The following is a 15,330-nucleotide window of genomic DNA, read 5'->3' as shown; positions in this document are numbered from 1 at the left end:
GTAAAATGAGTGCAGAATAAGGCAAAAATTGAGCAGTTGTAAAATGCCCATAATTTCTATTTTTGATTTGAAAAAATCACAAAAAATGCTATTTAAACCGATTTAACGTTTAACAATTAAATGCGACCCTTTACAACTAACCAGTCACTAAATCAGAATAAACAAGCAGGATCAATACAAAAGTATGTATTAAGAACAGTGTTTCTTAGTCCATTCATTAAAGCTCAGATCTTATCGTATCTATCAGATCAAAAAAAAACAATTTATTTTTACCCACTAACTATTTAACAATTTTCATTTAATACAATTATTTATGATAATTTGAAAATATTTTAATTGATAACATTATATTAACATCTCATATATAATTATCATTAACTATTTGAACTGAATCTACTGCTAACCACATTCTTTCAGAGGCCAACACAGCGTAACTTCTGAATCATTCTTTGTCGGACTTGAACAATCTTGTCCATGGACAATGATAAACAACCTTAAACGTACCAACCACGAGACTCGGATGAGACAACTTCAATAAAAACATGAATCCTACGGTTGGATTGAGAGCCGATTGAATGCGTGGCTAAATAGAAGATCACTCCTTATCAGTGAAACTCCAGATTACCTCCCACTTCTACCGTCAGTATTAAGGCTGCTACTACATTCCGAGTTCTGTGGTATTAACAAGATTCTGAACCACCAATCATTTCTTCCTCTTATAGGGTCCCTTTAAAACCCCGATATGTCAATAATAATAATAGACCCCCGTTTGACAATGATAACAAATTTGTGATTTCTAGTACAAATACTTCAATCAAAAATTTTACCGCTGTCAAAATATTTAAAGATATTCTTTTTTATGTGAGTAAACCATCCTTTATGAACAAACTAAACGATGGTTCACCACTCATTACCAAAAATAATGACGAACAATCCACTAAGTTAAAAAATCTATCATCCCTCTATAGTCATCTGATTTCTGTTATACGTGGTTATACTGGGGTCGGTGTTATAATCGTAATCCCATCGTAATCTTTCTTTATGTACTGATGAAAAAGGCAGAAATCAGACAGAGCAAAACCACGAATTTAACTTTAAAATAAAATCACTGCCTCGGAAGGCGAGGTTTAGCTATTTGTCACTCCTGGTCCATATGTTCCTTCCGCTCTGTGAGTGGACAAATATGACATGACAATTCATGTACTAACCCTTCTTAGTGCCCAAACTATAATCAGAACCATTCGCCATGGTACAAAGTATGCGAAAAGTATAATTTTATCTATAAAAGTATATACCCTCTGGAAGATCAATCATGCTGCCCTCTCATTTCCTCCTAAGGTTAACACCTAAGGATTTCCCTCTCCCCCCCCCCCTCCATCGTATCAAACCCTTTCTCCAGAGTTACCTCCAATCCCAAACAGACCTTCAGTACTACAGTCAAAACTAATAATCTTCCTTCCGCCAACAGTCTCCTGATATCAGGGCCCCCTTTTCAAAAGTCACAAAACATCTCAATCCTTCAATCCCAAAACCTCGGCTTCTGAATCATCTTTGTCGGAATCCCAGAGAATGTTCAGCTTACCAAAAACTATGTCCCATTTCTTATTGTTAGAAAAGATAGGACCAGTGCAGGTCGCGACTCTGGAGATCTTGCAATAATGATCCATGAGTCATTGGACCTAAAAACTATTTCTTTTACCACGAAGCTTGAAGATGTTGGTGTCAGTTCTCTACACTACCCAGTTACCATATTCTGCATCTACATTTCTCTCTCCACGGACAACTCAGCCCAATCGCTCCTCTCCTTAATCTCCAACTTTCCTCTCTTTTGTACCAAGCCTATCAGTTATCTGTCCCACGACTCAATCTCCTCCACGACAAAACCTTTACCAGTGCAAAAATGCTGGTTCTTAGAGGATAGACCAAACAAACTCTTTGAAATCGGAAATGACTTTTTCAGCCTTCTTCCGGTTCCCTCTACCCGTTCAACTCTGTGGAATGAGACTCGGATACTGTTAAATCTCTCAGTAAATTAATAAATAATAAAATTGACAAAATATGCTAAATATATACAATATTTATTTTTAAATTACTTAATCCAATACTACTATTTAATACATTTCCAATATTGTTCATATTTTAATTATTACATTGTTGTAAAAATAATTTCAAATACATCGTGGAGTTATGAAGCAGGTTCTGGATGAGGTGCTGGTGGTTCTGGTTCTGGGTGAGGCGCTGGTGGCTCTGGTTCTGGTTCTGGATGAGGCGCTGGTGGTTCTGGTTCGGGTTCTGGGTGAGGCGCTGGTGGCTCTGGTTCAGGTTCTGGGTGAGGCGCTGGTGGCTCTGGTTCAGGTTCTGGGTGAGGCACTGGTGGCTCTGGTTCCGGTTCTGAGGGTGACGCAGCTAATATTCTCGAATGTGGGCCTGGTTCTGGGTGAGGCGCTGGTGGCTCTGGTTCTGGTTCTGGATGAGGCGCTGGTGGTTCTGGTTCGGGTTCTGGATGAGGCGCTGGTGGCTCTGGTTCAGGTTCTGGGTGAGGCGCTGGTGGCTCTGGTTCAGGTTCTGGGTGAGGCACTGGTGGCTCTGGTTCCGGTTCTGGGGGTGGTTCTGGTTCTGGTTCTGGACGCAGCAAATATTCTCGAATGTGGGCCTGGTTCTGGGTGAGGCGCTGGTGGCTCTGGTTCTGGTTCTGGATGAGGCGCTGGTGGTTCTGGTTCGGGTTCTGGATGAGGCGCTGGTGGCTCTGGTTCAGGTTCTGGGTGAGGCGCTGGTGGCTCTGGTTCAGGTTCTGGGTGAGGCGCTGGTGGTTCTGGTTCGGGTTCTGGGTGAGGCGCTGGTGGTTCTGGTTCTGGTTCTGGAGGTGGTGGCTCTGGTTCCGGTTCTGGGGGTGACGCAGCTAATATTCTCGAATGTGGACCTGGTTCTGGATGGGGCGCTGGTGGCTCTGGTTCTGGTTCTGGATGAGGCGCTGGTGGTTCTGGTTCGGGTTCTGGGAGGCGCTGGTGGTTCTGGTTCGGGTTCTGGATGAGGCGCTGGTGGCTCCGGTTCAGGTTCTGGGTGAGGCACTGGTGGCTCTGGTTCCGGTTCTGGGTGAGGCGCTGGTGGTTCTGGTTCGGGTTCTGGGTGAGGCGCTGGTGGTTCTGGTTCTGGTTCTGGAGGTGGCGCAGCTAATATTCTCGAATGTGGACCTGGTTCTGGATGGGGCGCTGGTGGCTCTGGTTCAGGTTCTGGGTGAGGCGCTGGTGGCTCTGGTTCAGGTTCTGGGTGAGGCGCTGGTGGTTCTGGTTCGGGTTCTGGGTGAGGCGCTGGTGGTTCTGGTTCTGGTTCTGGAGGTGGCGCAGCTAATATTCTCGAATGTGGACCTGGTTCTGGATGGGGCGCTGGTGGCTCTGGTTCTGGTTCTGGATGAGGCGCTGGTGGTTCTGGTTCGGGTTCTGGGTGAGGCGCTGGTGGCTCTGGTTCAGGTTCTGGGTGAGGCGCTGGTGGCTCTGGTTCGGGTTCTGGGTGAGGCGCTGGTGGTTCTGGTTCTGGTTCTGGAGGTGGCGCAGCTAATATTCTCGAATGTGGACCTGGTTCTGGATGGGGCGCTGGTGGCTCTGGTTCTGGTTCTGGATGAGGCGCTGGTGGTTCTGGTTCGGGTTCTGGGAGGCGCTGGTGGTTCTGGTTCGGGTTCTGGATGAGGCGCTGGTGGCTCCGGTTCAGGTTCTGGGTGAGGCACTGGTGGCTCTGGTTCCGGTTCTGGGTGAGGCGCTGGTGGTTCTGGTTCGGGTTCTGGGTGAGGCGCTGGTGGTTCTGGTTCTGGTTCTGGAGGTGGCGCAGCTAATATTCTCGAATGTGGACCTGGTTCTGGATGGGGCGCTGGTGGCTCTGGTTCTGGTTCTGGATGAGGCGCTGGTGGTTCTGGTTCGGGTTCTGGGTGAGGCGCTGGTGGCTCTGGTTCAGGTTCTGGGTGAGGCGCTGGTGGCTCTGGTTCGGGTTCTGGGTGAGGCGCTGGTGGTTCTGGTTCTGGTTCTGGAGGTGGCGCAGCTAATATTCTCGAATGTGGACCTTGTTCTGGGTGAGGCGCTGGTGGCTCCGGTTCAGGTTCTGGGTGAGGCGCTGGTGGCTCCGGTTCAGGTTCTGGGTGTGGCGCTGGTGGTTCTGGTTCGGGTTCTGGGTGAGGCGCTGGTGGTTCTGGTTCGGGTTCTGGATGAGGCGCTGGTGGTTCTGGTTCTGGTTCTGGGGGTGGTGCAGCTAATATCCTCAAATGTCGACTTGGTTTTACGCCATTACCTCTCAAGCTAAAACCTTGCACCACAACCTAAAACCAAATATTAGAAATATGATATGTATCAGGCATGTATTACAATGTCATGTGGAGTAAAATTGTGTTTTGTTGTATAATCTGTTAAGATGTTACAATACAATAACAATAACAAGTTACCAAGTTACGATTTTCAAAAATTGGATAACGTCTCGTCAAATATGACAAGTATCTTTTTAATTGTTTATATTTCGTAGTCAAAATATAAACTAAAAAAATATTTACACAGACTTTTTTGATTTAAGCATATTCACGGATATACGCATTACACAGTTAAAATTTCATTATAATCGAATCAACCATATAGGCGTCAGGACAGACGCATTGAGAAAAAAGAAGCAAACAAACATTAATTTTGCTATTATCTAATATAAGAGTTTTACTAAAATAAGGTACATACCACAATACATGCTACTACTACAATCGTCTCCTTAAACTTCATCTTGATGCCAATCTGCAACTGATACTCTCCCTGCATTATAGTGTGTATTTATACTAAACTGTCCGGCATTATCTAGCATACTTCAGTGGACGAAAACATTATATTTTTGATGTGGTATTTGATAAAATTGTAATTTTACTTTATCTTGGAATGAACTTAAGTGGTGCAATAGGTTTTCAAGAGGATTTTCAATCATTGTCCATCTAACTAATTAAGTCTCCGACATGATCTAAGTATATTTTAACAATTCAACGTGTCAATACGTTCAATATATCGATTTAACATATTTTGGCCTTGTATCTATTAACTGGTCTTGTAGGTTTTCAGGTGCAAAAAAGAGAATGGAAACCATCAAAGTATAACTTAGAGAGCCAATTTGAAAGAGCTCCATTTTAACGAGATTGTTATTACCGTTGTCGTACCATTAATAAACAATTAGACTTGCCCTAAAATACGTGAATATGAGTTCATGAATGTAATAAAAGCTATCATGGTATTAACAGCGTGATGATGCTCCTAAACTTACTATTAGAAATTCATACAATCACTAACTATAATGAATATTTTGCCAGTGATCAAAATATTGGTCAACTAGAGACAGTTTTAATTTGAACCTATTTTTTTAGTTATATTTTAAGGTCTTCTTTTTACCAACGAAGGGTGTATCTGAGCTAGACTACTATTTAACGTAGAATCTGAATCAATGTTCTCGGCATTAAGCCTACCGACTGAAAAGTGATCAACTTAGAAGCCATCCAAAAAGACATCCGGTGTTACCTAACCTGGATAAGAACATGACTGGAATAGTGTTTCCCTAAAATAATAATTTTACACTTTTTCTGAGCAACATGTACAATCATGCTCCGCCAGCAAAAGGAAGATGGAAATTATTTTAAGTCGGCAGTTTCAGAGCAACTGCTTACTTACTGCTTAGGATAATAGGAAATAGTTTTATGTCTATTCATTCAAATTCGACATAACAGAATTCAATGAATAAACGACCGCTTTGTATTTTCCATTTTCGATATGCATTACCTTTGTTGGTTGATTTAAAGAAATCTGGTGCCGAAGCCCATCAAACTATTAGAAATGTATCGACAGTTTGACCCTGCCTCGTCATATAAATCACCTAAAACGTTCGAAGACAATGAATTGCAAAACTTATGGAACGAAAACCCAGTTCAAATTCTCAAAGAAATTTCAAGCAAGTTAGCAATTGATGGATCAACTATTTTTAGACTTTTAGATGCAATTGGAAAGTTCCAAAAGGATGGAGAATGGCTACCATGCAAATCCACTTAAAATTTCAATCAATACAATATCTCGGTTTAATCGCTTTGCAGACAAAATTAAAGAAATTTTCTACGGCATATTGTAAATAGTGTTGAAAAATAAATCTACTACGATAATCCCAAGTACAAAAACTAGTCAGTTAATCTAAGAGATGACATAATGTCTTGCTATGCATCTGGTGAGATCAGCAAAGTGTAGTGTATTACGAGGTACTAAAACCGAAACAAATTGTTATTGCAGATTTCTACCTGAATTAAACAAACTTAACAACGTATTGTTTCAAAAAAAATTACCGATTGTGAGTAATAAATACAGCCAGCCTTTTACATATAAAGCTCAACCACACGTTACGAACGTTTTAAAGAATACACTGTTATAGCTTGAATGGGATATTCTGCTGTACCCAACGTACTCATCAGACATAACGCCTTATGATTACTACTTGTTCAGATCTATACAACATATATAAATTTGTTGGCACATGGTTCGACACAGAATCGCTATGTTGCCAAAAGGATCCGAAATTGTTGAAAATATTTTAATTAAATATATATATTTAAACCGAAAAAATAGTCAGAACATGTGTAAGAATATGATAATAACGTAAATTAATAAAATAAAATACGTACTAAGATAACGCGGAACAAATATTTTATCATTATTTTTATATAAAAACAAGAAAAAATCATAATATTATCCTTATCACACATATTCTAAATATTTTGCTTGAGTGTTTATTTCAAATTTATACGACTGAATAAATGCAATAAACAGAACATTCATATCAAAACTATTTTCATTTAACTGACCAATGATGATAACAAAATATTTAACAAAAAATATGCTATGCATTATTTCTAAGGGTTTTTATCTAAAAGATATTAAAACTTTTTAGAATTTAATCAATAAAAATATCATTTTAAAGTACTTGAAACCTTCGCTTCGATAAAATCTAATTTATATAAATTGAAGGGTTTAAACCAGCAAAAGCTTGTATTTTTCGGTAAAACTATTTTATTTAAGCGAAAGAACTACCGACTTGTTTAAACAGCAAACACAAAACTATACTGCTCGTTTAAATATGTTCTGATATAAACTAAACATCTATGTCTAGACCTCGCACCCATCAGACCTTTTAGTCTGACATAAACAGACCGTCTTCAAAACCAGGGCAGTATCAGTTACACAATTACCCCCCCCCCCCCCCCAATACAATCCAACGTACAATCATTTATAAGTATTTCCATTTACCGCATAGTACTATTTTTAACCAGATTTTCATAATATATCATGTATGCAATGAATAAATAATCTACAGTTGAGAAACTATTTGAGCAGCTTCAATCCAGCCAGCGCACTCTCAGTTTTAAAATTTCAGCTGTGATACATTTTTTTAATTAATTACATCTTACATTAGATATACTTAGTACAATCTTAATTTACAAATTAAGACTGTTCTGTTGTAGCCCTAAAGTGCATTGAAAACAACTTAGATGTGACTTCATGTGACTTCGGTGGTGATTGTCACTCTATGAGGTCCTTAGAGAGTTTTAGATCAGTATAGACCATCATCCGCTGACAATGTGCATCCGAGAGCTTAACACCATTATCTTGCGGGAAGGAGGGAAGGCTCGCTTTTGGAGAACTTCCTCCATTGGAACATAGACTTAAATTCACACTATACTTAATAATATACTTAAATATACACTTTACAAAAAATTAGATCAATTAAACTGGAGTATGATTGTTAATAATATGAATTATTATATTAACATGAACTATATGAAATTAAAAAAGAATTTTATCAGGACCTTAACCTTCGTGACATTGATATGCACAAATTAAGTATCTTCTCCCGACACCGAATGCAAGTTGTCGCACGAGTTTCTTCACAAGCTAGAAAATCCACACACCTGCAATAAGTGCAGATCCTCGCTGAGCATTAGATACATCCTAGTTGAGTGCCATGGTACGCCCTCCAGATGCGGTTTTTCGGCCTGGAGGAACCCATGGAACAATTCCTCCAGTTGATAAGCCTTGATCGGCTGATGAATTATTTGGCAGCCCTCAGATTGCTCCAGTATATATAATTAAAACTATTAATTTTATGCATTAATTTCTTTGTACCATTACTTGTTAATTTATGCCTTTTAAACTGTTCATATTTAGCTTCATATTTTATCTCCTAACTTGTTTTTAAATTATTTATTTGCCTCTAGATTGATAAGTTTTTCTGCACTTTATTTATACAAAACGTTTGTTTATATTAGCATTCTTTCATATTCATGTGTCATACACTATTTATACTCTAATCTGTAATATTATATTGTATATTGTAATAGCTCATGTGGCTGACAGGCCTTAAATAAATAAATAAATAAATGTTCTGTTCACAAGCAACGCGAGTACGGGATTCATCAGTACATATCTCCAAAATTAAAATAAAATTACTTAAGCTAAAGTTAAGAATAACACATATAACATACATTATACAAGTTCGTGTGATTTGGTTCGCTATCTAATTTCTTCTGATTCCCTGCCTGTTGTCTACTAGCTGTATTGCTTCTATGTTGCTCTGATTTAGTAACCTTATTTCACGTTTAAAGCGAAATCTTAAATCACATCGTAAATCCATTTGATTTCAAGGTCATCGTGCAGCTCTTCGTTGGTTACGTAGCGATAAGCAATCGTAAAGCATTGCATAACTAATAAGTCAATTTAAAAGTCTCCAGCCTGACACATAGATGGCGCTACTAGAAATAAATCCATATGTTTTTAGTTAGCCCTAACCCTCAAAAGATGCGCGCATAAATTTTATAGCTGTCGGATCATTAGTTTGTGAATTATAGCATTTGGAGTGAACCAACTTTTGTTATTGTGAAAAAAATGGATATAAAGGAATTTCGCGTCTTGATAAAATATTGCTTTTTGAAGGGAAAAAATACAGTTGAAGCAAAAACGTGGCTTGATGCCGAGTTTCCGGATATTGCCACAGGAAAATCAACCATCAAGGATTGGTATGCTAAGTTTAGATATGGTGATGTGAGCACCGAAGACGGTAAACGCAGTGGACGCCCAAAAAAGGTTGTTAGCGACGAAAACATTTAAAAAATCCACAGAATGATTTTGAACGACCGTAAATTAAAATATAATGAAATAGCAGACACTCTAAATATATCAAGTGAACGTGTACATTATATCATTCACGTATATTTGTGTGTGATAAAGCTCTATGCAAAGTGGGTGCAGCGCGAGCTCACTTTTGACCAAAAACAACGACGAGTTGATGATTCGGAGCAGTGTTTGAAGATGATCGAATATAATAAACCCGAATTTTTGCGTCGATATGTGACAATAGATGAAACATGGCTCTATCATTTCACGCCGAAGTCCAATCGAGAGTCTGTCGACGACAGTCGAGTGGACTGCACCCGATGAATCGGCTCCAAAGCGTGTAAAAACGTAACAGTCGGCTAGAAAGATTATGGCGTCTGTATTTTGGGATGTCTATGGAATAATTTTCATTGACTACCTTGAAAATGGAAGGACCATCAACAGCGACTATTAGATAGCTTTATTGGACCGTCTGAAGGACGAAATCGCCGAAAAACCGCCGCATTTGAAGAAAAAGAAAGTGCTGCTTCACCAAGATCAATGCATCGTGTCACAAGTCAGTGAAAACGATGGCAAAAATCCATGAATTGGGCTTCGAATTGCTTCCTCATCCACCGTAATCTCCAGATCTGGCCCCAGCAACTATTTCCTGTTCTCAGACCTCAAAAAATGCTCGCTGGGAAAAATTTTTCATCGATTGAAGAGGTGGTCGACGAAACTGAGGCCTATTTTGAAGCAAATGACAAATCGTACTATAAAAATGGTATCGAATTGTTATAGGGTCCTTATAACCAGTGTATCACCCTTGAAGGGAGTTATGTTGAATAAAAAAACTAATTTTGCCAAAAAGTTGTTTTACTATGGTAGCCGAGGACTTTTCAATTAACTTGTTAGTTGATTTAATGTTTTAGTACAACCCCATATTTGCACTCCATAGGTCCAAATTGGCTTTATGATTGACTGATAAACCAATCTCTTCGATTTTAAGTCAAGTTGAGTTGATCCTCCAACTAACTAGTATAATTTCTTGAAGTTTTAAATTTTTATTTTACTTTAACACTGTCTATTGAACCGAACTAAGTGAAACCAATGAAGCCAGCTTATTTCCTACTCATTCAAGTATACAATACAATACTACAAACGAACCTATATGTCTCACTTATCACATCATTCAGTCTCACATAAACTTTTCAACACTCTGTCATGTCAGTTCCATTGTGCAGTCGAGGTTGATTAATGTTACGCAGCATGATCACAACGTATCCTACTTTTAACTTCAAATTGTGAGGTGGTAATCCAAACAATTCCAGTGAATTTAAAAACTCTGTGGGATAGTTGACTACATCGTCCTGGTTCATAACGGTGTCAACTGATTTGAAGGAAAGCAATTGTACCGGAAGAAAATTTTGAATGATCGCATTGAGATCCTCGATTTTTTTCCTCCTGACCATTTTCTAAATGGACTGCCAAATGAACTACTGTAGAAATGACCCATCTGGTACTGTGATATTTTGTCATTTGCATTGGTTACAGCGAAGACGGCCATATCGCTACCCTTGTTAACATATTTACGTATGTACTTTATCGACTTCACAGAGTTACGTTATTCAACATTGATGTGAGTCTCAAAAGTTTTGGATAATATTAGCGAGTATGGCATGATCCAACGATTGTCTACATCAACATTTTGTCCTCTTACATTCAGAACTACCAATCGCCCATTGTTCGCAACTGATTGCCGACGATAGAATGGGTATCCATCATTTTCCGTTAGGGTTAGGTGAATTGTAGTTGAAAACTCCGCAAGGTCCATGTATCATGTGTAACTACTGCATGCAATTTTGGGTCAACTGTAGGAAAGTAGGCATGAAATTGTCCTGTATAATATGTGTAGCGCCAAATAATGTCATCTGGAAACAGCTGTTATATTTCTGAATGTTGGCCAAAAGGTGCTTCGAATCATTTCCAATCCCAGAAACTAAAGAGCGTAAAGAATCTGGTGGTGGGACCAATTGTGGCAATTTTACTTTGCCTCCAGCACAACATAATCCAGTAGATTCACCACTGTATTTTAACATTTCCCCAATTGTTACCGATTTGTCGGCACAATAATCTATTGCCGCATCATAGTGGAATGCAGCTCGTTCCAGAATCACAGGAGCACTGTATCTGCGGAATCGCTCAATTTCATTATGTCGTACTCGCTGTTGTTGTGTTTGATGTGCACGAACTCGTTGCATTCTATGATCTGTCTCTCTCTGGCCATCAGTGCGGTTAGCACGTGAGGTAGCTGTTCGTCACATTTGACTGCGATGACCTAAGTCAGGTCGATTTCTCCTCGGCATTATATATTGTAATTAATCAAAGTGAGAAAAGTTCTCGCACACTTAGCAGTAAAGTAAATTGTAATTAATCAAAGTGAGAAAAGTACTCGCGTACTTAGCAGTAAAGTGCCACTATCACAAAAAATCGACAAAAAAAGAGCACATATTTTGAAATGTCACTATCACAAAGGATCACCAAAGTTAAAGAAAGTGCTCACGCACGTAGATTGCCGAATCCGATCCTCGACATCAAAGAAAAAACAAAATTGTTTAAATATTATATATATATATATATATATATATATATATATATATATATATATATATATATATATATATATATATATATATATATATATATATATATAATATTTAAACAATTTTGTTTTTTCTTATATATCACAATTGATTTTATACTAGTAATCGCCATGCCCGAAATTGGACCACAATGTATTAAATTAATCATATTTCTCTCATAATGGAGTATAAGGACTAATTTAAAAATGATATCTTACTAAAACTTGTTTTCACTGCATTTTCTATATAAGATCAGTAATGTATTTGCAACATAAGTTTAATTTAAATAATAAATATTTATATATTAAAACATATCAAAATATATGCAAACTTTCTCAAGAATTAAAACAGTACAGACCACAATTAGGTAATTTATTTTTACAATTTGGAAATGTAAATTAAAAGAGTGTATTTACAATCATTAAATTAATTATTGATTTTCCAAAACTTAGGTCCATAAAGTAAATACTCAAACTATTTGATACAAGACTGAAAGAATAAAATGTCAAATAGTTACATACACATATCTTATTGCATTAGTCATTAAACACCTTAATATTTATTAATGCTTTAAAATGTTTACAAATGTACTGTTAATAATTCATAATTTCTTCTATTTGTTCGATGTGTTCATCTATGCAAATTATGTAGTTGGTTTCATTTTAATTCCTGCATATTTTCATTACTTTATTTATCTATTTATCTTTATTTATTTTTTATCCATAATTCTTACCCAAAATATATATTACAATATATATATTTACAAAAACAATAAATACACCAGGCTGATTAAATATATAATTTCTTTAACTAAATTTTTAAATAAAATTATATTGTTATTTACTTTATCTTATGTCCCACGTGGAAACTAACAACCAACAAGCAAATGAGGAATTAAAATTCTACGAATATATTTTAATATTCGTTTTAAGTCTTGATGCACAAATTAACGTATTAATTACCTGCAATATTCAGTTAGTGTTTTGTTAATGCATTTACAAATGAAACCTGAAACTTAGAAGTCACTACCACTAAATTTTGCAGAAAAATCTTAACAACCTTTAGAATTACCTCTAATACGTCTCCAGAACCACTTCAGTTAATAACACTGACTAAATAACACTACACTTTTTTTCTGATGACATCTTCGGATGCACATTATCAGTGAATGATGTGTCTGTACTGATCCAAAACTCTCTAGAGTGCTCATGGGATCAGTGACAATCACCACCGAGGTCACATCTAGTTTTCAATGCATTTCAGGGCTTTATAGATGACTAGCAATTCCGCAGTAATAATGCTTGCCAAAGATGGCAATTTAAAATGCTCTTCCTTTAATGTTGGAGTATATACAGCTCCCGTATATTCATTTCTCTTAAATCCATTTGTGTAAATCAAGAGATGATTAAAATATGTTTCGGAAAAAATTTGTTTAAAGAGGGTGCGTGTGCTAAAAGATCTGAGACCATCCTTGGGAAGAAACCTCATCGAGAAATCAATGGCTATAGGCGCATTCTGCCAGGAAAGCATTCTATTTATTAATCTATAGGCAGTAGTAATATCTAATGATAAACTATTATAAATTCTCTGGAAGTAATGGCGAGACCCTTTATATATTCTCCCTATCATAATGGCACTGCAACTGGTAGGAAAAAATAGCCCATATTGAGATAGTCTTGATTTGAATCTTAAAGAGCCTGCATATTTTGGTAACAAGAGTTCCCGTCGATAATTTAAGGAAGAAATCTCCGCCTCGCAAAGTAAACTGTTAATCGGACTGGTAGGGCAAGAAGTCTTCTAGGGCAATCCTTAATGCTGTGTTTTGGAAAAAAATATTGTTTTTAAATATAATTTATTTATTACATATATTATCGAAAACTTAAAACTACAATTAAATACAACGTTATAGTAGTTTGTAGGTTAGGGTTGTGTTTTATTATATTTACATTTAACTCTTTTCCATACCACCTATGAGTATGAGTTCTAGGCGCATTTTTTATGAAGTGATATCCCCATATATCTACCTAATTAACAGTTATATCCAAGCAATGTATTTTACTTTCATTAGAGATCATATTTACCTTTTAGTTTTTACAGTGTTTCTTTGTCATTTTGGTATCACTGTATTTCTCATTAATTTGTTCTGTTACTACCTGAATACATCTTTCTTGATAAAACTAGATTTAATCACTGCATTATCCCTAATGTATTTGCCATATCTGCAAAATAGTATTCTTTCTCTCCTCACACATTTTAATCAAATGCTCATGTATATTCTGAACAAATTACACACATATCTGTTCACATAAATCTTTCACACTCTACAATAAGATTTCGTATAGTTATCGTATATTAATTATATAGTAACCTTTAGTTGTTTCCACTCTCATCACTCTGTCTTGGAAATTGTCAGCACTGAATCATAATTCCATATTCATAAAGTTTCATTCAAGCGAATAAGTAAGTTTGTTCACTTACAAAACATTTGTTCACAATTTCATCATTTGTTAAATTCTTCTTCAATGTGTCTGATCGAGTTCATTCAAACCAAATGTGTTATTAATCATTCCTGTTTTAATATATTATAATTCAATATACCTGCAATAAATTATTAATAAATGTTATGACTAATAAAACCTAATTATTATTTTATACATTTCATATATTTGTGTTCATATAACCGTGTCCATATTCAGTGCAGCTGCAACACGCCAAAAATATTTTCAGTAAAAACCGCAACAACTTAATATTTAACAGTAAAAATTCTTGCCTGTCTATTGAATTTTACTGGCAAAAGGAGGCTTCCATTATCTCGGGCCTGTTCGTATTAACTGATTAGAGACGCAATCAATTCTGTCTGGCTTGGGCATTTTTAATTAGAGTAATAATAAACAGTGATTGAGGAACGAGGAAAGTTCCATCCACCATCCAAAATGTTGTGTTTGGTAGATTTAGCCTTGCCGCTCAATTTCCTAAATGTTTGGTACCACCTTCTTATTTTCTACTTTTCTAGTTATATTTTATTATTATTCAATACAAGCCGTTTTATTTTATTTGTTTGGTGTAATTTTTCTAGTTGCTCATAATTAAATTGAAATTAAATCATCAACGTCTATCCTGGTTTCGCAAACGCTTGACCATTGACCATTTTACATTAAAAATTAATTGCCTACAACCAATTATTAATGTATAGAGAATATGTCATATATATATATATATATATATTAGAAATTTTTATCTTATTTAAAGAATTATTTTCTAGACTGATTTTAAGCTTTAATGGATAATCTAATTAAATTATTTCAATTTTGAAATGAGAAGAAAAGTTTTTAGATGCTTTTATTGTGCTACATGTATTTTTTTTTAATTCCGATAAACCATGGCCGCCTATGTGCCAAAGACATTTAAGTCATAATCGAAGCATTTAATATTTTATATAATCGTCATTGTGAAAGGCTTTCGCGGTTTGAAGAAAACAGTTGAATGCCAAATATTATTTATATATTAGAATTAGAGGAACAACCAATGATTATAGAAGGGAATGAAAAGCAGGG

The 15,330-nt window shown here is 36.6% G+C and overlaps 1 protein-coding gene across 1 annotated transcript; it reads right to left on the bottom strand.

Annotated features, from left to right (window-relative positions):
• Positions 1 to 3,347: 3,347 nt before the first annotated feature.
• On the bottom strand, positions 3,348 to 4,765 carry LOC143198287 (uncharacterized). The gene is made up of 2 exons (XM_076407417.1): positions 4,707 to 4,765; positions 3,348 to 4,303 (listed from the first exon to the last, which is right to left on the bottom strand). The coding sequence occupies exons 1-2, from the start codon at positions 4,746 to 4,748 to the stop codon at positions 3,464 to 3,466; spliced, it is 882 nt and encodes a 293-aa protein (XP_076263532.1). The 5' UTR covers positions 4,749 to 4,765; the 3' UTR covers positions 3,348 to 3,463.
• Between the last annotated feature and the right edge of the window lie 10,565 nt (positions 4,766 to 15,330).

Source organism: Rhynchophorus ferrugineus, unplaced genomic scaffold (assembly GCF_030347505.1).
Source record: "Rhynchophorus ferrugineus isolate W39M unplaced genomic scaffold, kcgeb_rfMv2 rfM1, whole genome shotgun sequence".
Lineage (NCBI taxonomy): Eukaryota > Metazoa > Arthropoda > Insecta > Coleoptera > Curculionidae > Rhynchophorus > Rhynchophorus ferrugineus.
Note: the sequence above shows the minus strand (reverse complement) of the source record. Positions and strands in the feature narration are given on the sequence as shown.

What these genes read in the sequence shown, in the direction of transcription:
- LOC143198287 (XM_076407417.1), bottom strand. Translation starts at nt 4,748, where the DNA reads ATGAAGTTTAAGGAGACGATTGTAGTAGTAGCATGTATTGTG. An exon ending in TAGTAGTAGCATGTATTGTG is followed by an intron (nt 4,304 to 4,706) that starts GTATGTACCTTA and finishes ATTTGGTTTTAG; the next exon opens with GTTGTGGTGCAAGGTTTTAG.